We start from the raw sequence: 17,078 nt of genomic DNA, 5'->3' as shown, positions 1-17,078 counted from the left end.
AACAAAGATGGTTTACGTGAAGTACAGTGGGGTTTACATATGATGAGAGAGGCAAAAATTAGGATTATTCAGTCTTGAAAGAAAAGGAAGAGTTAGATGGATTGATTTAATGGTAAAGTTCAAAGGGTTTGGCTTTTCAAATTTGTTTTAAATCTCCAAGATTCCAAATGTTGATAAAACAATATGTAGCCATTGCTCACAAATGTATTGAGTGCTGTAGATGAACAAAAAATTACCCTAAAATATTTGCTGCCTTGCTAAGAGCCCAAGATAAAACCCTTTGATCTCAATGGAAGTCTTTCTGCGGACCTCAGTGGGCTCTGGATCAGGCTGTAATGATACCTTTTCACAGGAACAAAAGACCTGTGGCATGGCCACGGCCGGCCCAGGCCAGCTAACTCAGGCTCTGGGGCTAAAAATTGTCGCATAGATATTGGATGGAGCCCAAGCTCTGGGACCCTCCATCCTCCCAGGGTCCCAGAACTTGGGCTCCAGTCCAAGTCCAAATATCTACACAGCAGTTTTTCAGCCCTACACAGCAGTCTGAGCCCCATGAGCCTGAGTCCACAGACCTAGGCCAGAACGGGGTTTGTTGAATCCATGTGTAGACATCCCCTAGACAATGAAAAATTTAGAACTGTATCATTCCAGGTTTCTCTGTCAACCCAGGCTTGAAATAACTTTCCCATTCTAAAGCCCTATCTTGATTTCCCTCACATATAGTATTTCTGATGCCACTCACAAGGTAGGAGTCTGAGGTTCTTTCTAGGAAGGGTAATTTTATTAAAATACAGTGACAGCTATACTTTAAAGTAACACTCACTCAGTGGGTAGCACTAGACTATAACTCAGGTTACATGGGTTCTAGTCCCAGCTCTATCATCATTGTAGGACTCTCAGCAATCACTTTCCCTCCCTATGCCTAAGTTTTCCTATCTATAAAATGGAGATAATGATAGTGAGTCCTTGATAAAGCACTTTGAGATTTACAGATGAAACATCTTATGCAAGAGGTAGGCATGATTAGCATCTCCTTTTTTGCATTCTTAAAATCAAGTTTTTAAACTTTCAGCAAAACCTTTTCAGTTCACTTTTAAGATCCTGATGCAAATATTCATCCGTTTCTACTTTCTAGATTGTTCCATAATATGAGAATGGAGGATCAGTGAATTTAATTATAATCAAATCTCATGCTCAGACACTGCAGTAGTCAGCAGAAAGCATCTGAAATGAAACCAATACAACAGATTAACCTTCCTGGGCAACCTCCTTTTTTAAACAACTATGCAAACCATCCTGAAATGTATTGAGTGCAACTCTATTTTACCTACTTTAGGAAATTACCTCAATTAAGCAAGTAATTTTTGTGAAGTCTTTGAATGGTCACATGAGAGAGACTTCACCAAGCTCGGCTGAAAATTCAGGAGAACCCCACACCACTTATTCACCCACATTTTAACTCCCAGTGTAGCCTACATTGATTAATTGCTGGCTACTGGGAAGGACATAAAACTATACTTTATAATTTGAAACGGATGGCTGTATTTCTGAATAATCTGATGCTACTATTGGCACAACTGGCCTTGGTACTAGAGAAACCATCACCACCACCTGATCTCATTTAGTGTAGTTCACTCCAGTGTAACTCCATTAACTTTGTGTTAATCCTAATTTACACCAGCATAACTGAGATCAGAATCAACACATGTATGTGCAAGAGACACATACACACAATACACTGAAACATACTCCACTGGAATATACCAAAAAAACCTCTAGTTCCCAAGAGAAGTGTAGTGACGCGGTGTGGTGCCCCACCACCCCACCGAGGGAAGAACCTCCCCAGACACAAAAGCAGGCGGAGCCAGTGGATCCTGCACCCCCCCCCAAGAGGTCGAGGCTCAGGACAGGAAATAGAAAAGCCCAACCCCAGAGCTCAGTTGGGCGACAGCAGCTGGAGAGGCCAGACGCCTGTGGCGTGGCTCCGGCTTGGGAGACCCGGTAAGCCGCGGCCGACCCGAGGACTGGCCAGACCGGCCAATGCCGGACGCTGACCGACGCCCAGAGGAGTGGCCAAGTCTACCCCTCGCCAGCTACCCAGAGGAGCAGCCAAGTCTACTCCTCGCCGGTAGACCCAGGTACCCTCGAGAGGGAGTCCGGAAGTAGCCCGGGGGCAGCAGACCCCAGTCTGGCTGCAGCACTGCCAGAGCCAATGTCAGTGTGTTGTGGCCAGGATCCCCACTGACACAGCAGCGAGTCTTCGACGACTGCTAGGACCTCGGGCTGGGACACAGTGGAGTGGGTGGGCCTGCGTCCCCCCTGCCACCCACCTCGTGGGTGGCAGTCTCCCCCTGGTTGCTAAAGCTAGGAGCCTGGTCTTATATTGACTGTTTGCTCAGCCTCTGCCTGAGGGTCAGAGCCTTTGACTGTTTCTTTGCTGCCCTGCCCTGTCCCAGGGCCTGGGCTTATATCGAACTGCTTGCAGGACCCAGCCTGAAGGCCTGGGCCATAGATTGGGTATTCCCCAATCCAGTAGAGAGCGTAGTGAGGCGATGTGTTGCCCCACCAAGTGACAAGCCCCAGCTGAGTTCCCTTACAAGAAGGGTGGTTAAGCAGTACAGTGGCAAAGGCTACTGACAAAGTATTCTCTAAACTAGAACAACCAAGAAACGGTAAACATCTTTAAAGCATACTGCGACTCAGAAGTTTCATTACCTGGGTTGGGCTGAAGATATTCTACTGTCTTGGTCATTATTTCCATCACAGCCCTGCTGGTGACGTCTACTTTCTGAAATTATAATGAGAAAAATATAAAAAGGAGAGACACACAAGACAGACAAAAGTGAAATTTTGAAGAAAACTCATTTTTCTTCTTCTTAGGTTTATTCCCCTGAGGATTCTTGTTGGAGAAGGTGAGTGATAAGTGTAGCAGTGGTGCTGGGCGGGGTGATTATAAGATAACATACCTGGTGAACTGTTATACTGCACAAACAAGCCATCTCCTGAGCTGGAGCAGAACCACATGTTTGTAGGCCCAGCTCCCAAGGAGATTCCAAACCCTAAGCAGCAACAAGAGCGAAGCAGTGGTACAAGGAAAAAAGAGATCTTTTTCTTCAAGGGAGAGCTAGCCATGGTAATCCATACCTTCCTGCTGGACTATTAGTTTCTCTACGTCTGACCATGTAACTCCCTGCAGTTGGTCTCCTGAGAGGGCCTGACTGGTGAGCTGCTATCACACCAGTACATCATACCCTGCACAGGCTTCCAAGCCAAAAGCCTTTTTTCTCTAGCCAGTGATGCCTGACTCAAATACCCCTCCTCATTTTACAGTCAGCTGAACAATCTGCCTCTGGAGATGAACTGAGGCCATATTACAGAAATCCAGAAAAACATGCTGCCCTTCTTTAGAATCAGACGACATGTTCTCACTTGTATGATGGCAGAAGTTTGTTACTGTGCAAAGGTCCTGAAGCGTCAATATAACCTCAGCATATTGGCTGCTGTAAGAAGTCTGCCATGCACCTGGGGTTTTGTGGCTCTTTGAGGTTCTCTTTGGATACGAACAGTAAGTTATCCTGAGTAATCTCACTTTCTTTTCACAACAGCAGCAATTCACAAACTACCAACATATTTATTTTGACTTTATAAATACACCTGTAACACAGCAAAGAACAAACGATAGGTCATGCTCAAAATCATCTCAGAAATACCTCTCCCAAGTATGCTTTCACCGTCAGTTATGTTGGGACTCTGGCTTTGTTTCCAAGAGTACAGATTTGAATTGGGTTCATAGTAAACTTCTCTGTTACAATTGCTCATATTGTTGGAGTCAGTGAGTTCTCATGTACCTTTTTGATATCTGTTCTTGCACCCATTTTCTTTTTAAAAACTTAATTGTTTTTAATGTGATGGGAGCCTTTTTTAAATTGAAGGTTCTCCATTAGCTTTTCAATAAAGTTATATTGGGAAAATGTGTAATGATATTTTATGTTTAAAGAAATACTTATTTTATAATTTATTTCTTTAACAAGAAGAAAAGAATGGTTTGAGATCCCAGATGCATAAGGGCCAGATATATTTGACTCTGAGCATCCTCAAAACCCACTATTTCCTTGGGTGTTCCAGGTAGTCAGCACTTGCCAGGGGCTATGCAGCACCTCTCAGGATCAGCCCCAAACAGAAATATGTTGTTCTGAGTCTGCTTCCGTAGATCTGTGGTTCTCTATTACATATTGTGCATGCTGCACTTACGCAAATACATTGTTGTACTTCTCTACAGTACATCTTCTGTCCTGCAGAGTAAATTTCTCCAAACACTACATTTTTATTTAAAATTTAAAAAAAAAAATCACCTGAGATGAGCTAGTCACAGCATCCTCTGCCTGCCCTCCCTCCCATAGTATCTTGTCTTTATCATCTGCCAGCTCTGGCTCCTTCCCAATAGCAAAGGGCAGCAGGGAGTAGCTGACCTTCCTGGTACCAAGCCCAGAAGTGGCTCTGTGTTGAAGAGCTGGGTAGCAGAGCATGTAAAACAGGCAGGGACTATGCATCAGGGGAGAGAACATTTCCAGTGTTTACTGAAGGGCTGGAAGCGAGCATCTTGGATAATGAAGACAGAGAGGAGAGGAGTTTTCTCTGCTCCAATCCCTCACTTTAGCATTCTCAAGAAGAGTAATCTCATCCTTACATTTCTAAGCCTCACAACACTTCTGTGGAAGGTAAAGTTGGTGAACAATTTTGTTTTAAAAATGTGCTTATTTGTAATGTTTAATTCCACCATGCTCGTATGGAGCCTTCACAGCTGAGAAGACTGATCAGGGAGTACAGAATCTCACCTGTTGACCATGTGTTGCAATCCAGATAGATCATAAAACGTTAATTACTGTGGCATATCATGGTAGCTCAGTGACCTATGGAATACGAACTGATGATCCTTTCCTAGCAGAGTGCTGTCCATATGAACAAACACCTCTAGATTTGGCTCTAATTGGCAACCATATCAGCAATCTTTGCAGAGAGCATTGAATGAATGGCCATGGGGACTGAGCTGGTCACTTCTAGAGCTGGTCCCTCTATGTCAGAGTCGAAGAACTATGGTGTGGGTTGGTGCATATGACTTTGCTGTTCTGTGGATAAACAATAGATTTCATTCTCTGGGGGTGCCAATCTCACACTGTTCACAAGCATAAAATGGAACTCACCCTTAATTAAAGCATTGTCCTAGTTTCCATTATAAATCTCACTAGTTTTCAACTGCTGAGAACCTTCTAAAACAAATTCTGTTTTTGATGATAATTTCTATGTTTTGCCTCAGTGCAAAGCAGGAGCAAAATAAATTCTACAGATGTTTAGTGATGTGAGCAAGGAAAGGCCCCCACTTATGCTTTTCCTCTATGTTCAGGATGACATTTTTGCAGAGAGAGGGAGAGCTAAGCATACAGGTGTGGAGTGTTCACCCCTCTAGATGAAAGATTGTGTGTATACACTGTCATGGGATGCATCACTCACCACTGGTCTGGAGCCTCCTCCTGGTCACTCAGGGGATTAGCTCTTGAGGAAGACTCCTCCTTCCGCAGTTTGTACACCGTCGCTCTGACTCGCTCTCTGGTCTGCTGACCCTTTCTCGCTCCAGAAACTGCAGTGTGCTCTTCACAGCTTAGCCCTCTGGCTAGGTCACTCAGCATTTCCCTCCTTCTGGGGTACAGTCCTTCAATCCTCTGTCACTCCCATGGTGACCCAGGCAGTATTCCAGTTCACTGCCCCACTGGTCTATGCCACACCCTCAGTGCCTTGTAGAGGAACCTGGGCCTACCCCCTATTCCGGGTTCCGGTCCAGGGACCCTCAACTCAGCAGTTCTGGGCTTTCCACTCTCACTGCTTCCTCCCTTGACTGCTTCCTACCCCCCTGTCTCCCCTCCTGTCCCTGGGTGTATCAACTCCAACCCTGCTTCCACTTCCCAGGAAGTGACTGCAGCCTGCATGCCTCTGAAGCCTCCAAATACTCCTCTGTTTTCCCAGGGAGTGACTGGCCTTTCCCAGCAGCAGCCCCTGTCTGTTGCCAGTTACCTGGCTTTATAGCCCTCCCCACCATTCCTGCCCAGCTAAGCCTGCTTTCAGTTAGCTTCCTGCTCTCCTCCAGGTGCAGTCTGTAGAGGTAATTGGCCTACCTGGCCATCTTAACTCCCATCAGTCCTGTGTTGGGTGTTACATACACCCACACAGTATTGTAATCCCTTTTCTTTCAAGAGGGATTCACAGCCGTGGGAAGGAAGGTGCTGTTGTCACTTTCAGCATCTGTGGATTTTCTGATGGGGGAAGGCATATCTTAACTGCAGCTCTAGATCCAAAGGAGCTCTGCCCAGTGAAGGCTGCTTGGGGGGATGCTCTGAAATTGCAAATATCCTAAGCATCTTGGATACATTCTTTCCTCAGCCAGCTCTGCCCCTCTTGACTGGCCTCAATGAGCTGAGGATTGTGGGATCTTTGTGCCATAAGAATATCCATCCATCCAGGCAAACTTTCTGCTTCCAGGGGTCCACTACAGTGGATTAACTCAGGGCTAAATTGAGGCAGATATCACTGATCTCTGCATGCAATATTTGTTATTTATATTTCTTGATTAGAAAATAAAAGGGAGTAACAGACCACAAGTGCAACTCTGCTGTATAATGATTTAGGAATATAAGTCAGGAGACTCATGCTGCTAAATCACTTATCTTTTTATAGTGGATGTAAAAACAAAAACACAAAAAACTAATACTTATGTTCAGACTTACCCTCTCCATTTCTTTGAAGTCATCATCTAACTTAGTTCCTTCTGCACCTCCAACCTTCTCACTGACTTTCTGTGGATTAAAAACAAAAGGTAAGATCAGAGATGACTGAAGATCTACCCAGAATTCTCATATATACATTGGTTTCCAGTGCAAAGGTATTTTCTATAAGAAACTAGCTGGTATAGTGTGACCAGATGCATCAGCCAATCACCTCTGCAGAACTGAGTTTAAATATATGACCTATGTCAGGAGTGAAAAATAGCTTTGTGGTCTATTCTCTTAGGCCTCAATCCTACATTACTGTCAATGGGATTACACATGGTGCGTGAAAGAAAGCACACACAGAAGTCTTTGCAGGATTGGGGCTCTACTCCTTTACCTCTCGGGGGGATGAACCCAGGATCTCAAAGAACAAGTCTTTACTGCTTGAACTAAAAGGACCATATCCATTACCTCTGAGCAGAATCAGCCTCAGAATCCCCTATAAGCACTCTAGCTACTTGAAGGGGACAAACAGCCACACAGCTTGTTAGGATGAGTTGCACACTCCCCCTGGACAGGGATGCTCCCTCCTGACCTTCAGATGCATACCTGGCTCAAGCCAGAACTCAGCCTCATATCATTAGAAATCAAATTGACATCCCAATTTTTCCCTACATAAAAGAAACATCCATAGAAAATCATTCTCATACCATGCATGGGCTTGTAGTAACTACATGAACCAACACTTATATCAGAAAGCAGTGGTGGTCATATGAGATATTTATAAAAATATTAAACTTGATGAAATTTCAGTTGAAATAAGGAATAAAGTGAACTCCGGTGACACAGCTTTGACAAGTCTTCATTTCTCACAAAATGCTCAGTGTGGAGATGATTTGGAAATGATTTTCTGCTATCCTTTCATTTTCCTGATTCATGTTGGAACATATTAAATGGAGTTTCCCTTTCTCGTCAACAATACGAATGATAATGGATTGTATTGGTGACTGTTATACAGCACCAGTCACCAATGAATCTGTAGGAAAATCACTGTAATAGCACTGTTTGTCACAACGGGCTAAATTTATGACTGGTGTCACAGAAGTCAATTAGATGGATTTGACCCACTGCCTGTTCTCATCATACACTGTGTCTGCATTTCTCATACTAAATTACACACTATTTTCAGTTTTTCACTGTAATTTGCAATTCATTATACTGTACATCATTTAATTGTACATATTCTATGAGTCTGATTCTGATCTGTCTTATACTGGTATAAAACAAGTGTAACTACTGAATTCAGTAATGTTACTCCTGTTACACAGGTGTAAATGAAATCAGAATAACACTTGTGTTTCCACTTGGTTTCAACCACTCTGTTTACTTTTTGGCTAGCTTGGCACTAAGCAGAGGGAGACCTCAGGGGCGGTGCAGTCCGGCATTTTACTGTTTCATTAGAGGGGGGCACAAGTCCCCCTTTCTATACTTGCCTATAGTGAACAAGATCCAGAAATGTGATTAATCTCATCAAGTTCATTCATTCTTGTAAATCAGCAGTGCTGCAAGGTACCCGCACTTGAGCGCTTACTAATGCAGAGCCATTGCACACACAACATTACCTACCAAATAGGAAACAGTTGTAGCTTCTCTTTGTTTATTGTCAACTCCTCATTGAGTAGTAGCCAAAACCTGACTAGTACAGCTTCATTCAGCTGTGTTAATCATGCACCAATACTAGGTGGCTTCCACAAAAAAAAAAAAAAAAAAAAAGAGAGGAAGCACTTTACTTATCTCATTTCCCCAATAAAGACTGGATGGGCAGAGCTGAAAAGCTTCCATTCAGACACACTCCTGCTGTTAGTCTGAATGCAGATGAATCTGTGTGGTCTGCACTACTGAATCGACATGAAGAAGCACTCAAATAAGAAAAAACGGTTACCTACCTTTTCGTAACTGTTGTTCGAGATGTATTTCTCATGTCCATTCCATTCTAGGTGTGTGCGCGTCCACGTGCACAGTTGTTGGAGACTTCTGCCTTAGCAGTATCCTTAGGGCCGGCTGTGACGCACTCTGGAGTGCCGCGCTCATGCCTTGGTATATCAGGCACACCGGCCCTACACCCTCTCAATTCCTTCTTGCCGACAACTCCGACAGAGGGGCGGGAGGGCAGGTAATGGAATGGACACGAGCAACACATCTCGAAGAACAGTTATGAAAAAGTAGGTAACCGTTTTTTCTACTTTGAGTGCTTGCTCATGTCGATTCCATTCTAGGTGACTCACAAGCAGTAGCTACGGAGGTGGGCTCGGAGTTCATTGCTTGGTGGCTTGCAGTGATCAGGGCCTGCTGGGTCAGTGCATAGTGGGATGTAAAGGTATGGACTGACGACCAGGTGGCCACCCTACATATGCCCTGGATAAGCACTTGGGCCAAAAAGGCTGCCAAAGAGGCCTGCACACTGATAGAGTGGGTGGTGACGATCACCGGGGGCAGCACCTTTGCTTGATCATAGCAAAAACGAATGCAGGCAGTGATCCAGGAGGAAATTCTCCGAGTGGAAACAGGGTGACCTTTCATCCTGTCGGCCACAGCAATGAATAATTGCATCGACTTATGGAATGGCTTGGTCCTTTCAATGTACAAGGCCAGAGCTCTCCTGATGTTCAGGGCATGTAGCCTGCGCTCCTCCTCTGACTAATGCAGCTTTGGAAAGAAGACCAGTAGGTAAATGTCTTGGCTCAAATGAAACTGAGAGACCACCTTAGGAAGGAAGGCCAGATGAGGTCTTAGCTGGACCTGTCCTTGTAGAAAATCATGTAAGGTGGCTTTGAGGTGAGCACCTGAATCTTGGATATCCAGAAGGTCGATGTAACCGCAAGCAGGAATGCGACCTTCCAGGAGAGGAGGAGGAGAGAGCAGGAAGCCAAAAGCTCAAAGGAGGGACCCATGAGCCGTGATAGCACCAGATTCAAATCCCACGGAGGAACAAAGGATCCCTGACGTGCAGGTAGAGGTGCTCCAGGCCCTTGAGGAATCTGGCTGTGGTATCCTGAGAGAAAACTGACCTGCTTTCAAGTGGCAGATGGAAGGCCAAGATGGCCACTAGATGGACCTTGATGGATGAGAGCAACAAGCCCTGAAGCTTGAGGTGCATATGGTAGTCTAGAATCACCTGCAATGGGGCTTGCGTGGGACAGACCCCCTTATTCACCATCCAGCAGGTGAATTCCTTCCATTTGGCCAGGTAGGTGCCCCTGGTGGAGAACTTTCTACTGCCCAACAGGACTTGCCGTTCTTGCGCATTTAGCCATGCAGCAGCCAAGCCGTCAGATGAAGAGGTGCAGAAGATTGCCATGGTTCTGGGACAACATGTCTGCCCTGAGCACCATCTGTGATAGGGTTTTGCCACAAAGAGATCCAGCAGCATGCTGAACCAGTCTTGGTGCGGCCACACTAGCGCTATGAGGATGACCTTTGTCCTGTCCTGCTTGATCTTCATGAGGACCCTGGGTAGCATGGCACTGGAGGGAAGGCGTACATCAGAGCCCCCAACCACAAGAGCAGGAAAGCATCTGACAGCGATCTCCTGTCCCTGCCCTGGAACAAACAGAAGACGTGGCATTTTCTGTTCTGCCTAGATGCAAATAGGTCCACCTGGGGAGTTCCCCACCTGCAGAAGATAGAACTGACCACCTCCGGGTGAAGGGACCACTCATGAGGAGAATGTCCTGCTGAGGCTTTCCGCCCAAGCTTTCCTGGTCCCCGGGAGGTGAGCGGCCACGAGATGGATGTCGTGCTGCAGGCAGAAATCCCAGAGCCGGAGCACTTCCTGACATAGGACAGACGACCTGGCTTCCCCCGCTTGTTGATATAGAAGACCGTGGCTGTGTTGTCCATTAGGTGTTGAACCACCTTGCCTTGTATGTGAGGCCAAAAGGCTTGGCAGGCTAGGTGAATCACCCTGAGTTCCCTGATGTTGAGGTGCAGGGATTGATGACCATGAGTACTGAGATCGCCTGAGTGTGCTCCCCAACCCAGGTCTGAAGCGTCAGAGACAAGAGTCACCGACAAGACTGGGGGAGTGAATGGGACTCCCTCCAGTGCCAGTGTAGGATCTTTTTCCACCAGGTAAAAGACAGTACGCTATCTGGAATCCTGATCACCCGGTCCATACTGTGCTGGTTGGGGACTGTGCTGGATGATGCCAGCCACACCTGTAGGGGCCTGAGGCAGAGTCACACATGCCGGATCATGTAAGTGCATGCTGCCACGTGACCCAACAGTCTCAGGCAGGTGTGGGCAATGGTGAGTGGTTGGGCACGCAGAGACAAGATGAGGTCCACCATGGCTTGGAACAGAGTCTTGGGGAGGAAGGCTTTGGCTCGAGTGGAGTCAAGTACAGCCCAAATGAATTCTCTACGTTGCACTGGGGTGAGGGTCAACTTTTTGTTGTTTATTATTAGGTGCAGGTTGTCGCAGGTGGAACAGTCCAGATTGAGATGCCTCCGCACCTGATCTGAGGACCGGCCCCTTAGGGGGAAGAGTCAATGGAGACGACACCAAATAGGAGTCCCAGGAGGATACAGGATGGGTTGAAGAGGATTATAAGGGAGAATAGGAATGGAAAGAATTTGCAGCCAGAGGGAACAGGGGCTAGATTGGAGAATAACACAGTCACCAGCAAAAGGCAGGTCTACGTGATCGGGGACTCTTTACTGAGAAGAATAGACAGGCCTGTAACCAGAGCTGATCCAGAGAATAGAAGGGTGTGCTGTCTTCCAGGTGCTAAGATACGAGATGTAGACCTGAGGTTGAAAAGGATCCTAAAGGGAGCAGGAAAGAATCCCCTAATTATCCTTCATGTGGGAACAAATGATACGGCTAGATTCTCGCTGGAACATATCAAGGGGGACTATGCTAGGCTGGGGAAGACGCTTAAGGAAATCGAGGCTCAGGTGATCTTTAGTGGGATTCTGCCTGTTCCTAGAGAAGGGCAACAAAGTTGTGACAAGATTATGACTATACAGATGGCTTAGGCAGTGGTGCTATAAGGAGAGCTTTGGGATGTATGGCCACTGGGAGGCGTTCATGGACAGAGGACAGTTATCTCAGGATGGACTTCATCTGAGTAAGGAAGGAAATAGACTTCTAGGATGGAGGCTGGCACAACTGATTAAGAGAGCTTTAAACTAGGAATTTGGGGGGGATGGTTGGGAAATGTCCAGGTAATCTCCATGCCGAATTTTAGCATTGAGAGGAAAGAAAACAAAGTAAGAAAGGATACAGCCGTGGGTAGGAGAATGGACATAAGGAGGAAGGGCAGTGTGGATACCAGTCTAATTGGTCATACTGGCTGTAGAATGACCGTGTCTAATCAGGTACAGAATGTGAGAGAGGCCAAACAGCAAAAATTAAGATGTTTGTACACCAATGCGAGGAACCTAGGTAATAAAATGGAGGAACTAGAGCTACTGGTGCAGGAAGTGAAAACAGATAGTATAGGGATAACAGAAACATGGTGTAATAGTAGTCATGACTGGACTACAGGTATTGAAGGGCATAGGCTGTTTAGGAAAGACAGAAATAAAGGTACAGGTGGTGGAGTAGCATTGTAGATCAATGATGAGGTAGAATGTAAAGAAATAAGAAGTGATGGAATGGATAAAACAGAGTCCGTCTAGGCAAAAATCACATTGAGGAAGAAAACTACTCGAGCCTCCCCTGTGATAGTGCTTGGGGTGTGCTATAGACCGCTGGGATCTAATTTTGATATGGATAGAGCCCTCTTTAATGAAGTAAATACTAATGGAAACTGCGTGATCATGGGAGACTTTAACTTCCCAGATATAGACTGGAGGACGAGTGCTAGTAATAATAATAGGGCTCAGATTTTCCTAGATGTGATAGCTGTTGGAGTCCTTCATCAAGTAGTTGCTGAACCGACTAGAGGGGATGCCATTTTAGATTTAGTTTTGGTGTGTAGTGAGGACCTCATAGAAGAAATGGTTGTAGGGGACAATCTTGGTTCAAGTGATCATGAGCTAATTCAGTGCAAACTGAATGGAAGGATTGTCAAGGTTCCTCCCCCACTCTGAACGCTAGGGTACAGATGTGGGGACCTGCATGAAAACCTCCTAAGCTTATCTTTACCAGCTTAGGTCAAAAAGTTCCCCAAGGTACAAAATATTCCACCCTTTGTCCTTGGATTGGCCGCTACCAAGACCAAACAAATACTGGTTACTGGGGAAGAGCTGTTTGGAAACGTCTTTCCCCCCAAATACTTCCCAAAACCTTGCACCCCACTTCCTGGACAAGGTTTGGTAAAAAGCCTCACCAATTTGCCTAGGTGACTACAGACCCAGACCCTTGGATCTTAAGAACAATGAACAATCCTCCCAACACTTGCACCCTCCCCTTTCCTGGGAAATGTTGGATAAAAAGCCTCACCAATTTGCATAGGTGACCACAGACCCAAACCCTTGGATCTGAGAACAATGAAAAAGCATTCAGTTTTCTTACAAGAAGACTTTTAATAGAAATAGGAGTAAATAGAAGTAAAGAAATCCCCTCTGTAAAATCAGGATAGTAGATACCTTACAGGGTAATTAGATTCAAAACATAGAGAATCCCTCTAGGCAAAACCTTAAGTTACAAAAAAGATACACAGACAGAAATAGTTATTCTATTCAGCACAATTCTTTTCTCAGCCATTTAAAGAAATCATAATCTAACACGTACCTAGCTAGATTACTTACTAAAAGTTCTAAGACTCCATTCCTGGTCTATCCCTGGCAAAGGCAGCATAAAGACAGACCCACAGACCCTTTGTTTCTCTCCCTCCTCCCAGCTTTTGAAAGTATCTTGTCTCCTCATTGGTCATTTTGGTCAGGTGCCAGCGAGGTTACCTTTAGCTTCTTAACCCTTTACAGGTGAGAGGAGTTTTCCTCTGGCCAGGAGGGATTTTAAAGGGGTTTACCTTCCCTTTATATTTATGACAAGGATAAACAAAAATAAATCTGCGACTAGGGTTTTTGATTTCAAAAGGGCTGACTTTCAAAAATTAAGGAAATTAGTTAGGGAAGTGGATTGGACTGAAGAATTTATGGATCTAAAGGCAGAGGAGGCCTGGGATTACTTTAAGTCAAAACTGCAGAAGCTATCGGAAGCCTGCATCCCAAGAAAGGGGAAAAATTCATAGGCAGGAAATGTAGACCAAGCTGGATGAGCAAGCATCTCAGAGAGGTGATTAAGAAAAAGCAGAAAGCATACAGGGAGTGGAAGATGGGAGGGATTAGAAAGGAAAGCTACCTTATTGAGGTCAGAATATGTAGGGATAAAGTGAGACAGGCTAAAAGTCAAGTAGAGTTGGACCTTGCAAAGGGAATTAAAACCAATAGTAAAAGGTTCTATAGCCATATAAATAAGAAGAAAACAAAGAAAGAAGTGGGACTGCTAAACACTGAGGATGGAGTGGAGGTTAAGATAATCTAGGCGTGGCCCAATATCTAAACAAATACTTTGCCTCAGTCTTTAATAAGGCTAATGAGGGTCTTAGGGATAATGGTAGCATGACAAATGGAAATGAGGATATGGAGGTAGATGTTACTATATCTAAGGTAGAAGCGAAACTCGAACCGCTTAATGGGACTAAATCGGGGGGCCCAGATAATCTTCATCCAAGAATATTAAAGGAATTGGCACATGAAATGGCAAGCCCATTAGCAAGAATTTTTAATGAATCTGTAAACTCAGGGGTTGTGCCGTATGAGTGGAGAATTACTAACATAGTTCCTATTTTTAAGAAAGGAAAAAAAAAGGTAATCCAGGTAACTACAGGCCTGTTAGTTTGACATCTGTAGTATGCAAGGTCTTGGAAAAATTTTTGAAGGAGAAAGTAATTAAGGACATTGAGGTCAATGGTAAATGGGACAAAATACAACATAGTTTTACAAAAGGTAGATTGTGCCACACCAACCTGATCTCCTTCTTTGAGAAAGTAACAGATTTTTTAGACAAAGGAAACACAGTGGATCTAATTTACCTAGATTTCAGTAAGGCATTTGATACTGTGCCACATGGGGAATTATTAGTTAAATTGGAAAAGATGGGGATCAATATGAAAATTGAAAGGTGAATAAGGAATTGGTTAACAGGGAGACTACAGCGGGTCATACTGAAAAGGTGAACTGTCAGGCTGGAGGGAGGTTACCAGTGGAATTCCTCAGGGATCGGTTTTGGGACCAATCTTTTTATTACTGATCTTGGCACAAAAAGTGGGAGTGTGCTCATAAAGTTTGCGGATGATACAAAGCTGGGAGGTATTGCCAATTTAGAGACAGACAGGGATGTCATACAGGAAGATCTGGATGACCTTGTAAACTGGAGTAATAGTAATAGGATGAAATTTAATAGTGAGAAGTGTAAGGTCATGCTTTTAGGGACTAATAAGAATTTTAGTTATAAGCTGGGGACATATCAATTAGAAGTAATGGAGGAGGAGAAGGAACTTGGAGTGTTGGTTGACCACAGGATGACTATGAGCCGCCATTGTGATATGGCCGTGAAAAAAGCTAATGTGGTCTTGGGATGCATTAGGCGAGGTATTTCCAGTAGAGATAAGGAGGTTTGAGTACCGTTATACAAGGCACTGGTGAGACCTCACCTGGAATACTGTGTGCAGTTCTGGTCTCCCATGTTTAAGAAGGATGAATTCAAACTAGAACAGGTACAGAGAAGGGCTACTTGGATGATCCGAGGAATGGAAAACCTGTCTTATGAGAGGAGACTCAAGGAGCTTGGCTTGTTTAGCCTAAACAAAAGAAGGCTGAGGGGAGATATGATTGCTCTCTATAAATATATCTAACTACTAAACTACAACTAACTAAATCACTGACTGAATAACAAAGGAGAATGATCTGAACAGTGACAAACTGCTAATGCTCTTGCTAAGCAAGATCAGGAGTTCCAACTAGCCGTCACAGGTGGTAAGAAAGAACTGAGAGGGCATAGGGCTGGCAGTGCCTGATACACTGCGGCATGAGCGCGGCCCTCCAGTGTGGATACCGCTAAGGCAAAAGTCTCTGACCCCGGTGCACGTGGGCACGCACACACCTAAAATGGAATTGACATGAGCAAGCACTCAAAGAAGAACTACTGCAACAAAAGGGTGTCCCAAGGCCCAATTCGGATCTGAACATAAACATAAATCAACAGTAACCCCACTGAATTCAGTGGAACTACGCACCAGATCATAGCTGTAGTGAGATCGGATTTGGGCCCTATACTTTTAACTTGCAACTGTGTTTTTGATAACCTGCTCTGACACTTGTTTGCCAACTGCAATGGGTGCTATGGATGAAGGATAGTGACAGCACATTTTCTCCACAAGCAGAGCCCGTACTATAGCCATTATCATTTCACAAAGTAATTCAGAACTGTTCTGTACAACTATGCTACACAGAATTCGCAAAGACTATAACATCACATACTGTAAGCATCCCTGACGGTAGGCATTGCATATGTGAGACTGATTCCATAGGAACGCTGGCTTGCTGAAGGGAAATGAAAACGTCTTATTTACAACATGGGTTTTTTTATTAGCAGGACGCATCACGAAGAGTTAGAATATATAAAGAAATTAAATATGGGATGCTTGCCTATATTAGCCTTTCTTACAATTCACTTGAATGCACAAATCTAGATGAGTTTTTTTTAATAAAAAAAGAGAACAATGAGGCTGCTATAAAGACACAGATCCAGTTTTCAAAAAATCTAACTGGAGGGATTTGCATCTGTTGATGTAAATGAGCCCTTTTACAACAACTGAGGATCTGAGCCACTAGGAGTGAATTACACACCTATCTTAGGGCACTCAAGAAAAAAAGAGGGAAAGAGGTTTCTTTGAAAGTGTAAATTCACTAACTGCCCTTTTCCTGGTTATATTCTCCATATTCTTTTACCAGCATATAAGAATACAACATCACCATAAGTTGGTTCTCTTTTATACAGCCTTATAAATCCATTTGATTCGGTTAGCCAAAGCCAGTTAATGTCCTTTGAAAATATTATGCCAATTAAATCAATTGGCTTCGCAGGCTCATGTACAATCTTTCCACTTTCATCTTAAATTGTGCCAGTACCCTATAGTTGAAAAAAGGGCCAGTACAAAAACAGGCAGGTAAGACATGGAAGGGATGGTATTCATGTTTTTTTTTACTCAAACTAAAAAATGACATGGACAATGAAAGTACACTCCACTCCCAGCTGAGTGCATGAGAAAGCTATTCTACAGAGCCTGGCCTGATCTCACTTCCATGG

General features: G+C 44.4%; 1 protein-coding gene across 2 annotated transcripts in view; it reads right to left on the bottom strand.

The window, feature by feature from the left end:
- The window catches only part of SH3GL2 (SH3 domain containing GRB2 like 2, endophilin A1), a 141,211-nt gene that overhangs the window by 27,432 nt on the left and 96,701 nt on the right, over positions 1-17,078 (bottom strand). The window contains exons 2-3 of one of the 2 annotated variants that reach the window (XM_007061686.3): positions 6,777-6,845; positions 2,716-2,788 (exon numbers count right to left, since the gene is read on the bottom strand). In XM_007061686.3, the coding sequence (XP_007061748.1) occupies positions 2,716-2,788; positions 6,777-6,845 (142 nt within the window). Of the gene's footprint in view, positions 1-2,715; positions 2,789-5,508; positions 6,026-6,776; positions 6,846-17,078 lie in introns of those variants that run through there. The other variant, XM_043547360.1, reaches the window with a different exon arrangement.

This window comes from Chelonia mydas, chromosome 5 (genome assembly GCF_015237465.2).
Source record: "Chelonia mydas isolate rCheMyd1 chromosome 5, rCheMyd1.pri.v2, whole genome shotgun sequence".
Taxonomy (NCBI): Eukaryota; Metazoa; Chordata; order Testudines; family Cheloniidae; genus Chelonia; species Chelonia mydas.
This window is presented reverse-complemented; position numbering and strand designations above follow the sequence as displayed.